Below are 15,634 nucleotides of genomic sequence, written 5' to 3'. Positions count from 1 at the left end.
TGTCATTTTCAAATTTGTCAGCACATTCTTTTTCATCCAAGTGGTTTAACAAAAATACCAGATAATTTCTACCCTAAGACAGACCTTTGAGGAATCCTGCTCAAATGTTTTTCCCCCTTCAAAGAACCACTGGTAACTGCTCTGTGGGAATGGTTTTCCAGCCAGGTTTTCACTCACTACCAGAAGTGCAGCTTGGCAGGTTTCTCTGGCTTTTTGATGAGTTGACTGCTTCTCCTCCATCCACAGGACTACAGAAGGAGGGCAGATTGATCAAACTAGAATGACGCATTTTGTTTAAGACAAATCCAGCCGAGAGCAAGACAGGGTAGGTCAAAACAGGACTCTTATCAACCTGTGTCCCACACAATGTAATTGGTAACAAGGTACAAGAAAATTGCTGTTTCATATGCAACAAATCATTTACAGCTGAATGATGGGAATCACAGTGTGCACTGCCTGATTAAGCTAATTACCTAAGCATGGGCTAATAGGTCAAGCCTGATTTTCTCTACAGGCCTAATAATAGGAGGGAAAAAAATAGTCAAAGTCAGGACCACCAGGGAAAAAATACTCACTCATAGCATTTAAAGCCACGTGAAGACAATACATGACAAACACAAATGCTGGAGGGCATACTGATGATACAAAACAAGTTATTAAGAAAGGCATCAGAGATGGAGGTTAAAATACAATAAGCAACTGTAATGCTGTAATGTGAACAAAATAAGCTTGGTATAGCCTGTGTTCTTAGGCTTGACTGAACAGCTTGACTGCTAGGGCAGTTTGGACCTACTGGTATTATCTTCTTAAAACATTTTCCTTAACTCGCTTTTCCTCTCTGGTTTGTCTTCATGTCAGAGCTTATCTACTATTTCTGACTTTATTGAAATTTATCTTCCTGAAGCTTAGTGAATTTCTGTTGACATTCTCCCTTTTGCCCTTCCTAAGAATCACAAGCTTTATCATTTCATATTTAATGAAAAGAGTCTCCCTAAGGCAAACACATCAATTTTGGGGATCAGAAAATATTCTGAAATGAGATAAATCAGTGTAAATCTGGAAAAAAACACCACTGACATTCATATAAGATATCCTCAGTAACAGCTTGAGAGAGCACTTACAGTAGATAATCCTGATGCCTATTAATGATACATGAAAAGTCCTACATTAGACAGCATTAGACAGCACTTAACCTGGGTTTTACTCTTTGTTTTAATTGTACTGTACTTTTTGTTTTCTTGAAAGTTACAGCAGGCCTTAACAGCAGTACAGAGATAGACCGCATAATGTGTAAATCATTCAACAAGAAGCCAGGCCTTTCAGCAGACTGTAGATTCTCAAAGATTTCAAAAATATTACATTCTATCCTATAGTGGTAAGAGGTATGCCTGCTTAAAAAAAAAAACTTCCTAAGAATCACAAGCTTTATCATTTCATATTTAATGAAAAGAGTCTCCCTAAGGCAAACACATCAATTTTGGGGATCAGAAAATATTCTGAAATGAGATAAATCAGTGTAAATCTGGAAAAAAACACCACTGACATTCATATAAGATATCCTCAGTAACAGCTTGAGAGAGCACTTACAGTAGATAATCCTGATGCCTATTAATGATACATGAAAAGTCTTACATTAGACAGCATTAGACAGCACTTAACCTGGGTTTTACTCTTTGTTTTAATTGTACTGTTTTTTTCTTGAAAGTTACAGCAGGCCTTAACAGCAGTACAGAGATAGACCGCATAATGTGTAAATCATTCAACAAGAAGCCAGGCCTTTCAGCAGACTGTAGATTCTCAAAGATTTCAAAAATATTACATTCTATCCTATAGTGGTAAGAGGTATGCCTGCTTAAAAAAAAAAAAAAAAAAAAAAAAAAGGTAAAAGGAAAAATCCAACTCTTCTCTGTGTTTCTTATAGTCTTTCTGAAGGGTAGAGACTCAGTCTCACTGTATCTGCTCAGATATAATTTGAGTAAATCTCTTTCTAGCAGTGCTGTGAGGGGAAAAAATGTTACACAAAGAATCACAGTCTGCTCATTTCACCATAGCACACTTGCATGTACATGTGTGCCTGATATCACCTCTGTGGAAAGCTTTCAGTCCTTTCAGTCTTTCCCTATATCTTATCCTCTTATAAATACAGCCAGAAACTTTTAACAAAAAATAGAGAAGCAGCCATCCACCCAACCCTTTATATAGTGCAAAAGATAGAGAAAATGCTGACAGAAGTTCTGAGAACCACTGAGAGGTTCATAACATGAACCACATATTAAAAGAACAATTGATATTCCAGACTGTAAACCTACTATATTACTGGACATTTGTCCTTCTACTGGGAAACAATTAACATCTGACACCTACAGTCATTTCAAAACAGAAAATAACTTAAAGATAATCCTGGACATGTTTACCTTAGTTTAACATGAGGCAAAATCAGAAGAATAAAGTTATTTCTTTTCAAAACACTAACAAGTCACTAAGGTTCAGAACAGGACCCAGGCTTATCCCACCATATTTTAGTTCAGCTACAGGGAAACTGCTCACTGTTCTCCTACAGCCCCTGGAGATGGCTCCAGCCACATCTGTTTGACTCACCTAACGTCCAACACAGATTCCAGCCACATCCCCCTTTCCACCAGCTATACACAGACACACAAGAGAGCTGTGTAACAGGAGTGTTGCACTCCTGCTGAAAATCTGATGAGTTCTTTTCAGCAGCACACAGCCGTGAGGAGGCTTGGCAGACATTTTAAATATTAGGCCTAAATTCTGCATTTTTGTCTCCAAGAATATAAGAAAACTCTTTTGACTCACACATACAGTGACTTTATTTATTAATGTCTGTGAGACATTTATTTGAAACATGCATCACTGCCTACATGATCTTTCTTTAGATATTCAACATTATACAAACACTTCAGAAATTTAGAGCGGGTCTGGAAGTCTCCACAAATATTGCTCCAGATTCTCGTATTGCTCCATGACTTTTAATCTAGCCATTCTGGATTTGTGGCATTGCAATTATAAAGAGAATGCAATTTTAGAAAATATGAAGTGGCCTATCTTTAGAAAAATACATTTCCAGCTAACTCTTTCAAGTCATAAAAAGACACAGTGATTATTCAAAAAGATTCATTACAGGAATGAATTTTAATATCCAAACCTAAAATTACAAAGAATTTTTTTTTACAAAGAGATAAATTTCTGAACAGTTTAGGAGAATGTAAGGACATATACATGAAATTAAAATCTGTAAATATGAAACAGAATAATTTATGACTGATTGAGTCAGAAAGCATACCTTTATTTTAACCTGTAGGAACCTCACACCACAATTCTAATGTGTCTATTCCCCAACAGAATGTGGGGAAAAACAAAACTTATGTTTGTATATCACTCTTGAAGCATTTTTAGGAAGTAGCAAGAAGAAGAAATTGATTATAAAATAGTTTTGAAATATAACCTGACAATAACAAATTGGCTTTGGCTGCTTGTCAGAACCAAGTTATTTGCTGGGTTTTAGCATATGTAACAGAGTCAAATCAGAACATATTTCTGGTCCCTATGTAAGGAAAAAGAAATGTTATTAGAGCCCAGCTTCTAAAAAAGAAATATCAACAGTTAAATAGCAATTATAAAAAAAGCAGTGCTAAACAAAACCATGCAGTATACAAACTCACATCAACATGAAGCCAGAGGCCATTCTTTTCACAGATATCAGCAATTTTATCCAGAGGATCAAATGCTCCCAGCACAGTTGTGCCTGCTGTAGCACAGACAAGAAATGGTGCTGACCCCTGCAACAGGATTCAAAACAAAAAAAAAGTTATCATTTGCAATGCTCATCTCTTCCTTGTGTACTTGCAGAGCTAAAGTATAAAAAATATCTAGGAATGTAGGACAAAAAGTGACAATCCATATTTTAGTTTCCCAGCAGAAGGTACTGCATTTAATAGTGCTGATTTTTTTTTTTTTATTTAAAAAAAAAAAAAAGGCATTTTCCATTTCTGCTTAACACCATTCCAGGGCAGACTTCTGCAGCTTCAGACTGTTTTGACAGATGCTAGTTTTGTCAAAATCAAAACATACCAGATATATGACATCTCTCTTTATACACTGATTTTCAACTCTCAGTTTTTCACATCTCACTACCATATAGGCTGTCATTCTGACTGATAAAATACAGCAATTAGCTCAGCCAGCAGACTACCCATGCAAGGAAAGGGCTCATCCCTTTAGGGTTTCCACCTGCACTGTTCTCTGCCTGCTGAAGAGGAACCTTCAGCTAGGGAATGTGATTTGCCTTCAGCCACATTGGTGCGCACCGTGACAGGGACAGTCACCGCTGTCTGATCCCACGCCTGACCTGCAGCTCAGTGCTATTCCCTTGCTCCCACTCCTGTTTGGGAAAGAAGAAGGGCTGTAGATGCTAACTGAATGTTAGGAGAGAGACTACTGGAAATCTCAGATGTTAAGGGCAGCCAGGTGGGATAAGGAAAACTTTTGTCAGGTTGGGTCTCAGACAGCCACTGGCAGCCACCCATCTTTGCTTCCCTTCAGCTAGCAGCATTCCATCTCACACTTGGAGATCTGTGTTGGGTCTGCTTAGGAGCAGGAACTGCAACAAAAAGAATGGGTGGAGTCTCTAGCAGCTCCATGCAATTGGGGGTACCTGCCCAAGCAATGACTGCACAGTCTCACTGCTGCTAAGTGCCTGCTGAAGAAGCTGCTCTGCACAGATCAGCATCTGGCCTACAGAATAATTACTGCAGAGGCACTGAAGGTGTTATTAAATTGTGCAAGCTGGGATCACTGAAGTTCATTTGCAGTGAATTAGATCTCTCAGATGATATGTGTAACTCAATGGAGCTTTAGTGAAATCAGACATCAGCTGAAAAATCAAACTCCACACAAGTCTTCCATGTATCTTCACTCAGCTGCAATCTGATTTTTTTTTTTAGGTGTTGCTACTTTAAGCATCTATAGAGACAGTCAGGCTTATATCACATTTACACTCTGACAGTTTTATCCTTCTTTACAGTGTAGAGGACTGTTAGAATGGTGGATAATTATGATTTATTTGTGTTTTAGATTTTCTTTACAAATGGCTAAAGCAGTGAAAAGTAACATTGGAATGAACTTAAATTAATCCCATACATTCACAAAGACTTACCAGCCTTTAATTCACTTCTTGGTCATTTATTCTGAGTACAAGCTACCACAATAGTTAATCAAACTTACAAATCAGCCTGAATCTTGAGTACAGAACACTTGCAAGTGAGGCTAAGATGTATCCAATGCATCTATTTTCTATTAGTATTCCCAGCAATTTTGCCCCACAGCTACATCAAAGTCAAAGGTTCTCAAGCAGCCAATTGCTAGCACAACTGAATACAGGGACAAGTCTCAGATATCTACAAATTCCAGTAATTGCTACCATTATACTTTTCCCACAAAGAAGGGGATTACATTTTTATTACTCTTGACAATATAGTTAAACTAATCTTCCTGCCTAAGTTCTCTAAAAAGAGAACTCTTGCCTTTCATGTTCGGTGATCATTTTGTGCTTCAATCACTAGCAAATACATCCTGTTGTCTAGAGTCATCAGAATATTTACTGTAATTTACTGAAGCATCCTTCTGTAAAAGTTGTAACAGACACAGTTGGACAGACACACTGAAGCTCTGATTAAATGAAAACCTTCCAGTACTCCTGTAACTTCCTTTAAAATGCAAGTGAAATCATGTTTTTTTGCAAGGAGAGCATTTTAATATAGAACATTTGTTTTCAAACTGCAGGGTACCATACTGAGGTTGACCTTTTTAAAAAAAATCACAAATGCCAGATGATTTTTTTTCAAATGATTATTACATGTATTGTTACAAGAGCAAACAAGAATAGTGTTTTTGCAAAAGCAAAGAGATTATTCTCCTGCAAGCCTGCTTCCCATTGCTTTATTTTATTTCAGTACCTTTTTACCCCCACAGCTTGCTCAAATGAGTAAAGTACAGGTTGCTTTTCTCAGAAAATGCGAAGTAGAGAAAGAGGCAAAAAAGAGTTTGCTAGGTCATTAGGGCCCCCATTTATCAACAGCTATGCTATCCAGCATGAAACTCAAATAAGAGATGGTTGTTTGGCAGAAAATGTATCCAAATGAGAACTTACTGTAAGCTGTTGTGGCCATGCCAGTGCAGGACAGGACAGGACTGCCTTGGCTTTTCTATCAGCCACAAAGGCAGATTTCCCAAGATAGAATTCCATGGAAGGTATCATCCATGCCATGAACATTGCACTAGCTGCTTTGTATTCACCCACCATGGACTAAGGGCTGAGCTCTGAATTCTACTGCTCTGATGCATAAACTGGAAGTGAGAAATAGGGTGAGCTTAACCAAGCCAAGAGAGGATCCTCTTGGAAGTCACATTCAGTCCTTCAAGCTCTCTAAAATAAATTATGTTTGCTATAGGTAAGAACTATCTTTCAGATTGTGGGAATGCACATTAATGTTGTCCAAATACACATCAGTGCCTGTCCAAATTCTTGCCTTTGACTTTCTACTTGGCAAAGCCCCTAGGGGAAAAGAGGCACATCTCTGCACTCTCACTCAAATTTAGCATTTGAAGCTTGTAAGATAGTTTTAGGGACTAAGCCACATGTACTTGTTCTTGCCTCTGCAGTGAGCAATAGAGCAGTAGCTGCTGTAATTAACTGAAAAACCGTTTTAAGAAAACATAGTGTATCCATTTGAAAAAGGATCGAGGGCAAAGGAAATCCTATAAGAAATGTGCTAAATACTTCAGAGCAGCATTGTACTCAGGACTTTCACCAGCAGTAAACACCCTGTGGAATTTTCCTCCCTTCTAAGAGTGTAGAACGCATAAGCCTTGGCTTGTTCCACAAGCTTGTGGCAAAGAGATTGCGTCTGGAAGAAAGACATTGTTACATTAACTGCCCTACTTTTAAGATTTTGGTCACTCTTAGTTTTCCTTCCTTTCACTCAGACACAAGCACACAGTCTGCATACATTCCTCTCTCCTTCACACTCTCTCTCCCCCTCTCACCTCTTTCCTGGCCCGCTGGACTTGTTTCTCCAGTTCCTCAGGTATCATCTTACCTCTAAGGGACACAGATTTAAAACTTTTTCAGTTACATTCAAATAGGTTAGTTATGTACAGCACTACTGCATTTTAAAAAGGCTGAGAGATCAGAGTCATGGCTTTTGCTTTCCTACCTTTCATCTGTTTTGATGAAATACACATTCTCTGTACCAATTCCCAGGAAGGAGGCTGCCTTCTTCATGGAGTAATGGCACTGTAAGTGAGAGAGGCAAAAAAAAGGACACACAATTAAACAAGAGAAACAAATTCCTGAACATAGGGAACAGTGGCAAGTACGGCAGAACCTAACAACCATGACAACAGCACATTCTAAATAAAAAGAAAACTGATAAGGTACATATCACAAAACCCATCTTCTACTTTACACACAGAAAACTGGAGAAAATAAGACAACAAAAAGGTTGTGCATCATGTTTAAAATGCAGGCTTGAGAAAAAAATTAGAAGCTCTATTTCATACAATTTTTCTTACACATTGTTCTGCATTAAAATGAAAAGTAGAAGCTTTGAAGTGTCATCAGAGAAGAATTATTGTTTCAAAATGTTTTAATAGAACTGAGTCAAAAATATCAATGAGTTTAAGAGTTAGGAAATGCATGAAGAAAAGAGACTTAAGGCTCTTTAACTCAACAGCCTGGAAAAAATTAATTAGGTCTGAAAGTCCAAAAGCACCACTCCTTGGAAATCGGACCCTTTGTTAGGATATATAGTTGAAGCTTCTATTACTTTATGCTTGTAACAATTCTGTATGCTTTCTCTAATCCTCAGCTGATGGCCACTGCCAGAGACAGGATACTCTGCTAAACTGACCCATGGCCTAATACAGCAACCCATGTTCACAGGATCAAGGAGCTCAAGTCCCAAGACCTACCAAAGCTTCAGATGTGGTAAAATGGGGATTTGCAAGGCTTTCAATGTCCTATCTCTGCAGAAAGGTCTGGAAATCATGGTGGTGTGAAGATAGTGCATGTGAATGTGAGCCTTAGAAACTACAGTGAAAGCAAGCAGACCTTGGACAGGACTTCATACTTTACTGTGGATTTTGCAAAAGGTTCCAGTGTGGACCAGTCTGCATTTTTCCAGAAAATTAAGTTACTATTTTAGCAAAGAATTTTAGCCAGGTCTCACCACAGGGACATATCTGAATGACTACACAGACATGCAGCCCACTTCTCACTCTGCACTGAATAAAGGGTATCAGTCTATGAAGTCTGTGGAGTCTAAAAGAGCATTTTAGAAATGGTTGTTTATTTAATCAGAATGTGGTAAAAAGACTGAGGTGGGAATGCTATTCAAGCCTACAGACCACTATAAACTTTTTACAAACTTTTCTCTTTTCAACAAATAGTAATGGTTTATCTAATCATATTTCCAACGTTCACCTTTATAAGGACCTGCTCTACTGTGGGTACTATTGTTCCAGCACAAGAACACTTTGTCTTATTCCAGAACAAGAGCACACTGATCTCTGCTTAATTTGTCCTCAAGATTAGCCTGGGAATTCAAGATACAGTAACCTTCTTAACCCGAAGTTATTCAGACATCAAAACTACCCACTTAGGGCAGTGGAGTCACTTTTGAGAGTACACCACATCCCACAGGACTAGACAGCTCTTCTCAGAACCAAGACCATCCAACCCTTGGATTATCACTGCTCTCCTCAAAAAAATAAATTTGTCTCTTTTACACATTATTACTGAAGAGTTAAAATAACGCATACTCCAGCAAACACAAGGATGTCTAGAATTGCTACTTTTCATACAGGAGGTGAAGCCAGGTGGTTAATTAATTCCATTTTCTTCCTGAGAGTTCACACAAACGCAGTTACTGCAGAACATAATTATGAAAAATGTACAACATTTTAATGTGTGGGCATGAATATATTAAGGGTATTAAAGCCTGTCACGCTTATTTTGATGAGATGGATGATCTCAGAGGGCTCTTTTTCTTTTTGACAAAGAGGTCTCCCCCACCATCACCCACTTTTTAAACAAAGGCATACAATGACATGATGCTACTGAGTAGCTTTAAGAAAGCTTAATTTCTAACATGGCACATCCGCAAGGGCTTTAGGGCTCAGTCATTTAGACTGCTACAAGAATAATAACATACATAGGTGGATAATTAGTCTTACATTACATCAACAAAGGTAATAATGACTGTAAGTGACTGTGTGCTGTTCAGCAGAAGTTTGGAGATGTTTTTGACTGATGAGTGACTCACCTAAAATACAAGTTGACTCCATCACTGATTTCTAGCCATTAGTTTCAAATGAAAGGTATGAATCACCAGGAATAATCAGATCCTTCCAAACTGAGTAAGACATGCAAATTCAGTGTACTAGTAAGCAGACAATCAGTAAATTATATATTTTATTATAAACAATGGTATGAGAGACTGGAAGAAAGATAAAAGAGGCTTGAGTACCTGAGAGATTATACCAAAAAGCAGGGGAAAAGAGAACAACAGAGGGAATACAAAAACAAGCAGTCTCCAAGACAAATTATTTTTCCTCCAGAAGAACCTCCGTGCTTCTTGGAAAATTCTGTCTTTCACTAGGACAGACTAATACTACATAGACTTGGAATATGCTTTCTTTGATGAAAAAAGAGGTGTTTCAGTTATATTGATTGAAAACATGTAAGATTTTCTCCCCCCCCCTTCATTACTAGAAGCCATTATGCTAAACTGCATTGCATCATTTTAAGAAAAATATACCTAAGAGCATTTAGCAGCTACAGTCACAAGAGCACCAACATATTCACTTTTCATAGTTCCCTTTCCAAAAAAAAAAAAAACCAGGAAATATCCAGATTAAAAGTATTATTTTAAGTACTGTGATTTCAGGTTACTCTTGCCATGTCTTCCACAGTTTAGTTTGTTTGAACAAATTATTGAATCTGTTGCCATTTGTAGTAAGAAATTACCATCTTAGAGCACAAGATCAAATTGGACTATTGGTGCATTTAAGATGTGCTGCTGCACTATTTTACCTATATCTAGGCATAGTTTTCATTTCCTAATAATGTTTGCAAAGACAAGGTACTTTCTACCTGTGCTCATTAAAACAGAAGATAAATTTATGTTTTCTTGATTTAAAAAAGTTTCCTAGAAACATGATTGCATAAAGCAATTACCTTATTATGAGATTGTTTTATTACCCATTTTTGTCTGTTGTAATTTCAACAGGGGACAACATGATAAGTTAATGTTGTGTTCTCTCGCTTTATTACTTTCATGATCAAGTGGCACTGGGGAGGAATTTAGTTTCATTTCATCTAAAAAAACTGCTCACTTCAGCATGTACATTTCAACTGTTTACACATCCTCTTTCCACCCTTACTTACCTCAAACTTATCAGATTTCTACCTTTCAGCTCAATGTAGCACATACTTGTGCCAGAATAAAGTCTAGATGGGACTCAGATAGCAAAAGGGAATAAAGAGGTGGGCTGATATCTATAACTAGAACAGCATTTATCTCCTACAGAGCCACAAATCATGCCTCCAGAAAGTGGGATAAAACAATTACTCTTCTGCTGCTGCTGTCTCAATGGGAATCACATTGCTATTGTCCAGCAAAAGTGTTACAGAGAAGCAGCATAAACAGTGTTCACTGCTTATCACCACAGCTTTGAATATTTAAGCATTTGCTTACAGGAAAAAGGAACCTTTTTATTCCTTTTTATTTCTGAAGGCCAAGCAGAATATGTGAGGATCTTGGGTGGGTCATGCATTAAATATACATCTTTATATTATCCAAGAACATACAAAAAATACATAGCCCCAGATAACATAAGTCATTGAAAGTCTGTGCATCCCCCTGCTTTGCAGCAAGGCAACTCTTTCAACTTGACAAGTGCCAAACTAAAACTTAGAGACTTTGATTTTATTTCAGCCAAGCCCTAAAATGGCACAAGGGCCTTGAACAGTCACGTCTTTTGAGTCCTTATCAATATTCAGTTCATTATAGCCTCATGGCTTCTCATGTCAATGGTCTTGCCTGATTCACGATGAAGATAAACCCAGGTTTTGTTTTACTTTCTGTTTGTTTGTTTTGTTGGGGAGGAGGTTGACAATTTGCTTCTCCAGGTACCTCTTCAGTTAAAACAAAACCAACAACAAAAATCCAACAAAAACAAAGGATGTTTGGATGAGGGGATTGTACCTTCAGGAAGCTCACCCACTGATGACACCAAGCTGGGTGGGAAATTGATCTGCTGGAGGGTAGGAAGGATTTGCAGAGGAATCAGAACAGGCTGGATTGATGGGCAAGGCCAAGGGTGTGACACCCAACAAGTGCCCAGTCCTGCACTTGGGTTACAACCCCAGGCAGCACTACAGACAAGGGGAAGAATTGCTGGAAAGGGGCCCAGTGGACAAGGACCTGGGCTGCTGGTTGACAGCCAGCTGAACAAAAGCCAGTGTGCTCAAGAGGTCAGGAAGGCCAATGGCATCCTGGCCTTTATCAGCAATGCTGTGGCCAGCAGGAGCAGGGCAGTGATTGTCCCCCTGTGCTCAGCACTGGTGAGGCCACACCTCAAATCCTGTGCTCAGTTTTGGGCCCTTCACTACAAAAAAGACACTGAGGGGCTGGAGCATGTCCAGAGAAGGAAAACAGAGCTGGGGAAGGATCTAGGTAGTGAGTTTTATGAGGAGTGGATGAGGGAGCTGGGGTGTTTAGCCTGGGAAAAGGCTGAAAAGATGAGACCAAGCTTATTGCTCTCTACAACTGCCTGAAAGGAGGGTGTAGCCAGGGAGGAGTCAGGCTCTTCTCCCAGGAAACCACTGACAGGATGAGAGGACACAGCCTCAAGCTGTGCCAGGGGAGGCTCAAGTTTGACAATAAGAATTTTGTCACAGGAAAGTTTAAGCACTGGAAGTTTGCCCAGGGAGGTGCTGGAGTCACCATCCCTGGAGGTGTTCAAGAAACAACCAGACGTGGCATTTAATGCCATAGTCTTGTTGACAAAGTGGTGGTCAGTCAAATGTTGAACCTGATGATCTTAGAGGTGTTGCCCAAACTCAATGATTCCTTGGTTCTGTGATTCAAAGTTGCAAAATGTTAAATAAGACTCAAAACAAAAACAATAATTAAAGAACTAGGATTGTATGACACCAGCACTTCTGTACTTTATCTCAAGTGTGGACTACTGATTACAAATATTCTCAATATGGCACATCCAAACACAAGATTCCAAAAAATCATCTAGCTTGGACTCAGTACAGGTGGAACTAAAACAATTATAAATTCATATGCCCATTTCCTCCCTCATAACACTGAATAAACACTAGTGATCTTAGAAAATAGTCACATTATCTAGTTATTAAAAGCATCAGTTTCACAGTAACTGATTATTGAGTACTAAAGACTAAATAGTTCTTTGAAGCAAACAAAGTATTAGAGATCAAAAGCATGGCCTTACAAATAATTTACCAATCTATTTTTCCTGGTCATCTTTATGTTTTATGGTTTCGGTCTTCTTGGTGAAGCAAAGACATAAAAATAAATTTATTCTGGCAGACAGTTAAAATTTGTTTTGACATGAAATTAAATGTTTGCTTATTTCAGAATAAGAAAATACATTGTAGTTAAACCATGCAATGAAATAAAACTTTACTTTATGACGAAAGTTTCATGGGCTTCACTTCAAAAGCATTTATGGAACTTGCCTCAAACTCATTTTTTCTTCCTTAACTATTTTGAAGATGTAACATGAGGGATTAAATATGAACCGGCATGTATTTTTATACACACACTTTTCAGGGGAAAAAAAAAGAAAGCAAACAAGAAAAAATATTTTTGGGGGGAAAAAACCAAACAAATAACCTTTATTTAGAACATGTGGGCTCAGTTCCAAAAGACATGTTATCTTGGAAAACTTACACAATGCCTTCATCCCTCAGGCTTTTTCAAAATAAGCCTCTCATCTATTTACACTGCAAACTGTTTGGAGCATAAACGTCTGAGCTAAAATTATCCTAGTAAGTCCATATTTTCTAATACAACAAGGTTCTGTGCAGGCAGAATTCTGTAGTCAGAATTAATAACAACTCTACACTAATCAAATTATAAACTCTCAAAACTGAAGGGACAGGGAAGAGAAAAAAGCCTCCAAAAACTATCTTCAGAATAAATGTATGAATGTAACTCAACTTCCCACAGGCATTTCGGATTGATATAATTCAAAAACTTTAAAAGCTGGCCAGATATTTTCAATTATTTAAAGAAAAAATGTCTAAAGGTCCAGATTTTTTTTTTCTGGGAGGCATATGGTGGGTTTGACTCTGTAGCACAACCAATCTGTATATTCAGACATAGGGCAAAATGGGAGAACTGAGAGCCATCTCACAGGCCCACAAGTACTCAGTTTAGTACAAATTAAACATGCAGAAAAAAACCTTTGACATCCAAAACCTATCTACAGTTCCTGCTAGACTTTGTGCTGAGGGAAAACAAATGCTGCAGACTTCCACAATACAGCACATGCATTCTGCTTCAGGTTTGCCCCATGTACAACCTATTCTTGTGTCAGCAGTTTTCAAAGCAGCAACATCTGTGTTTGTTTTCTGAAAGCAAGAAAGCTTCTGCAGGGAAATTTACCATCAGACTTCTCCACTTCACTCCAATATTCCACATCATACACTGATGTCAGAATTATTCTACCAGTGCCCCATCAGGCCTGTAAATTATATAATTTTGCAGCTACTGAAAAAATAAAGTTCAAAAAGCTTTTCTTTGCTTTCGTTTTACCTCTTCTGAAGCGAACAGAACTAGTCTTGGCAGACCTGAGAGCCCCTTCTCCTTTATCTCAGGGCAAAATCTGTACCTTGCTAAGTTCATAGCATACATGTTAGAAACGGAGCCACCTGCAAAAAAGGACATACAAGTATTGTATTAGCCACAGCATGAGTACCTTTCCTGCGTCTGAGTGCTTGACCTAGTAAGGGAAAAATAAACCCCACACGCATCCTAGTGATGAATCCATCACAGTTTATTTCCTCCCTCAAAGGCTACATCCATAAAATGAACCTTGGGCATGCAGCAGGCATGGAAGCAGAGCCTGTTTGGATGCTCTTTGAGGATATTTTCCTCTTTGAGGAATAAGCAGTCCTTCCCCACAGAGAAAGCCCTGCCACAGCCCCTTCCCCTCTATGCTGAAGCAGAGCAAGCTCAGCTGCCTGCACCAAGCTCAGAGCCTTGGAGATCTCTTGGGCAACCAGGCCTCAGAGGACCAAGGGAAAAAAACATCTTTGGGAAAAAAAAACAAAAAAAAACATAAAAATAAACACAGTGAGTGGGAACTGAAAGATCTGCAAGGTAAGATCTGGACAAGTTTTGCTCACTTGGTTTTATTCACCTAGAAGAACAAAACCAAAGCAGTAAGAAAAACTCTTACATAAAACTAGAACCAAAACAAGGACAACTAATTTATTTTCTCTCAGTAGATCACTAAGTATTAAGCCAGAAATTATTCTGTAAAAGTAAGGCTTCTACCAAAAATACACATCAAATTTGATGTAAAAAGAAAAAAAAAATCCATACCAGCAATGTATTAAAAAATAGGGATTTTTAGCTTATTTATTTTTCTACTACTCATGTGTAGGCTAAAATTACTGATTTTTGGTTTTGAACTGAAATTTGTTGGGAGGGGGAGTTTAAACTCATATACTCATTTAATTTCTCTTCTCACCCCCAAAATAGATATAAAAGCTTCACATCTATCCCAATTATTTGTTACCTGAATAATCTGTGAAATATCACCATTATGCTTCATTATTTCAGTGTCGTGGGCTGAAATACTGCCTTACAGAACACTTGAAAAACATGAATTATCAAGCAGCTTAAGAAATATATTTTGGCCTGCCTTATTGTAATGTTTAATAAAATTATAAAAATTCAAAGGAGTTAAGAACATGTAAATTCTTGCTCCTACAGTTCATAGGCAGTATACACAGACCTATGCCCCCAGGCACCATGGATTGGCATCTAGCACATAAATCAGCTCCCTGTCTGTCAGCTAAGTTGACTCCTTCCAATGAAGCTGTTGGTATTGTTAATAAGGTTAGGAAGAGCATCAGTTACAAACAATTATTTCAAATAATTCCATATAATTATATTTAGAAGTGTTTTCATTCATTCACTGGTCAGAATCACCAAATTATTACTAGAAAACATAAGATAAGCCTAGAAACAAAAATAAAATAAAACAGTTTTGTGTATCACTACACTTTTGCATGCATTTTCAAATATGCCATTTACATTACTCCAATGTTCATAGAATTAATGGTACTAGGCAGTTTATAATGACTCAGCTTAAAGTCTGAACTGTTCCTACCTGGATTAAATATACCATCCCCTTCTTCCCAGCCTATGAATTCAATCATTTTCTTGATGACTGCTTCCTCCACCAACAGAAACACAGGGGATACTTCATATGTGTATCTAAAGAGAAATAACAGCATGACAATTGGTATTAAAACTACATAACTCATGGCACAGGGCATTGCTAA

The 15,634-nt window shown here is 38.0% G+C and overlaps 1 protein-coding gene across 2 annotated transcripts in view; it reads right to left on the bottom strand.

The window, feature by feature from the left end:
* The window catches only part of GADL1 (glutamate decarboxylase like 1), an 83,180-nt gene that overhangs the window by 52,898 nt on the left and 14,648 nt on the right, over positions 1-15,634 (bottom strand). For both annotated transcript variants that reach the window (XM_039711158.1, XM_039711148.1), the window contains 5 exons: positions 15,460-15,566; positions 13,875-13,990; positions 7,236-7,315; positions 7,066-7,120; positions 3,684-3,800 (listed from right to left, as the gene is read on the bottom strand). In XM_039711158.1, the coding sequence (XP_039567092.1) occupies positions 3,684-3,800; positions 7,066-7,120; positions 7,236-7,315; positions 13,875-13,990; positions 15,460-15,566 (475 nt within the window). The remainder of the gene's footprint in view (positions 1-3,683; positions 3,801-7,065; positions 7,121-7,235; positions 7,316-13,874; positions 13,991-15,459; positions 15,567-15,634) is intronic.

This window comes from Passer montanus, unplaced genomic scaffold (genome assembly GCF_014805655.1).
Source record: "Passer montanus isolate IOZ18808 unplaced genomic scaffold, ASM1480565v1 scaffold10, whole genome shotgun sequence".
NCBI classification, from domain to species: domain Eukaryota; kingdom Metazoa; phylum Chordata; class Aves; order Passeriformes; family Passeridae; genus Passer; species Passer montanus.
This window is presented reverse-complemented; position numbering and strand designations above follow the sequence as displayed.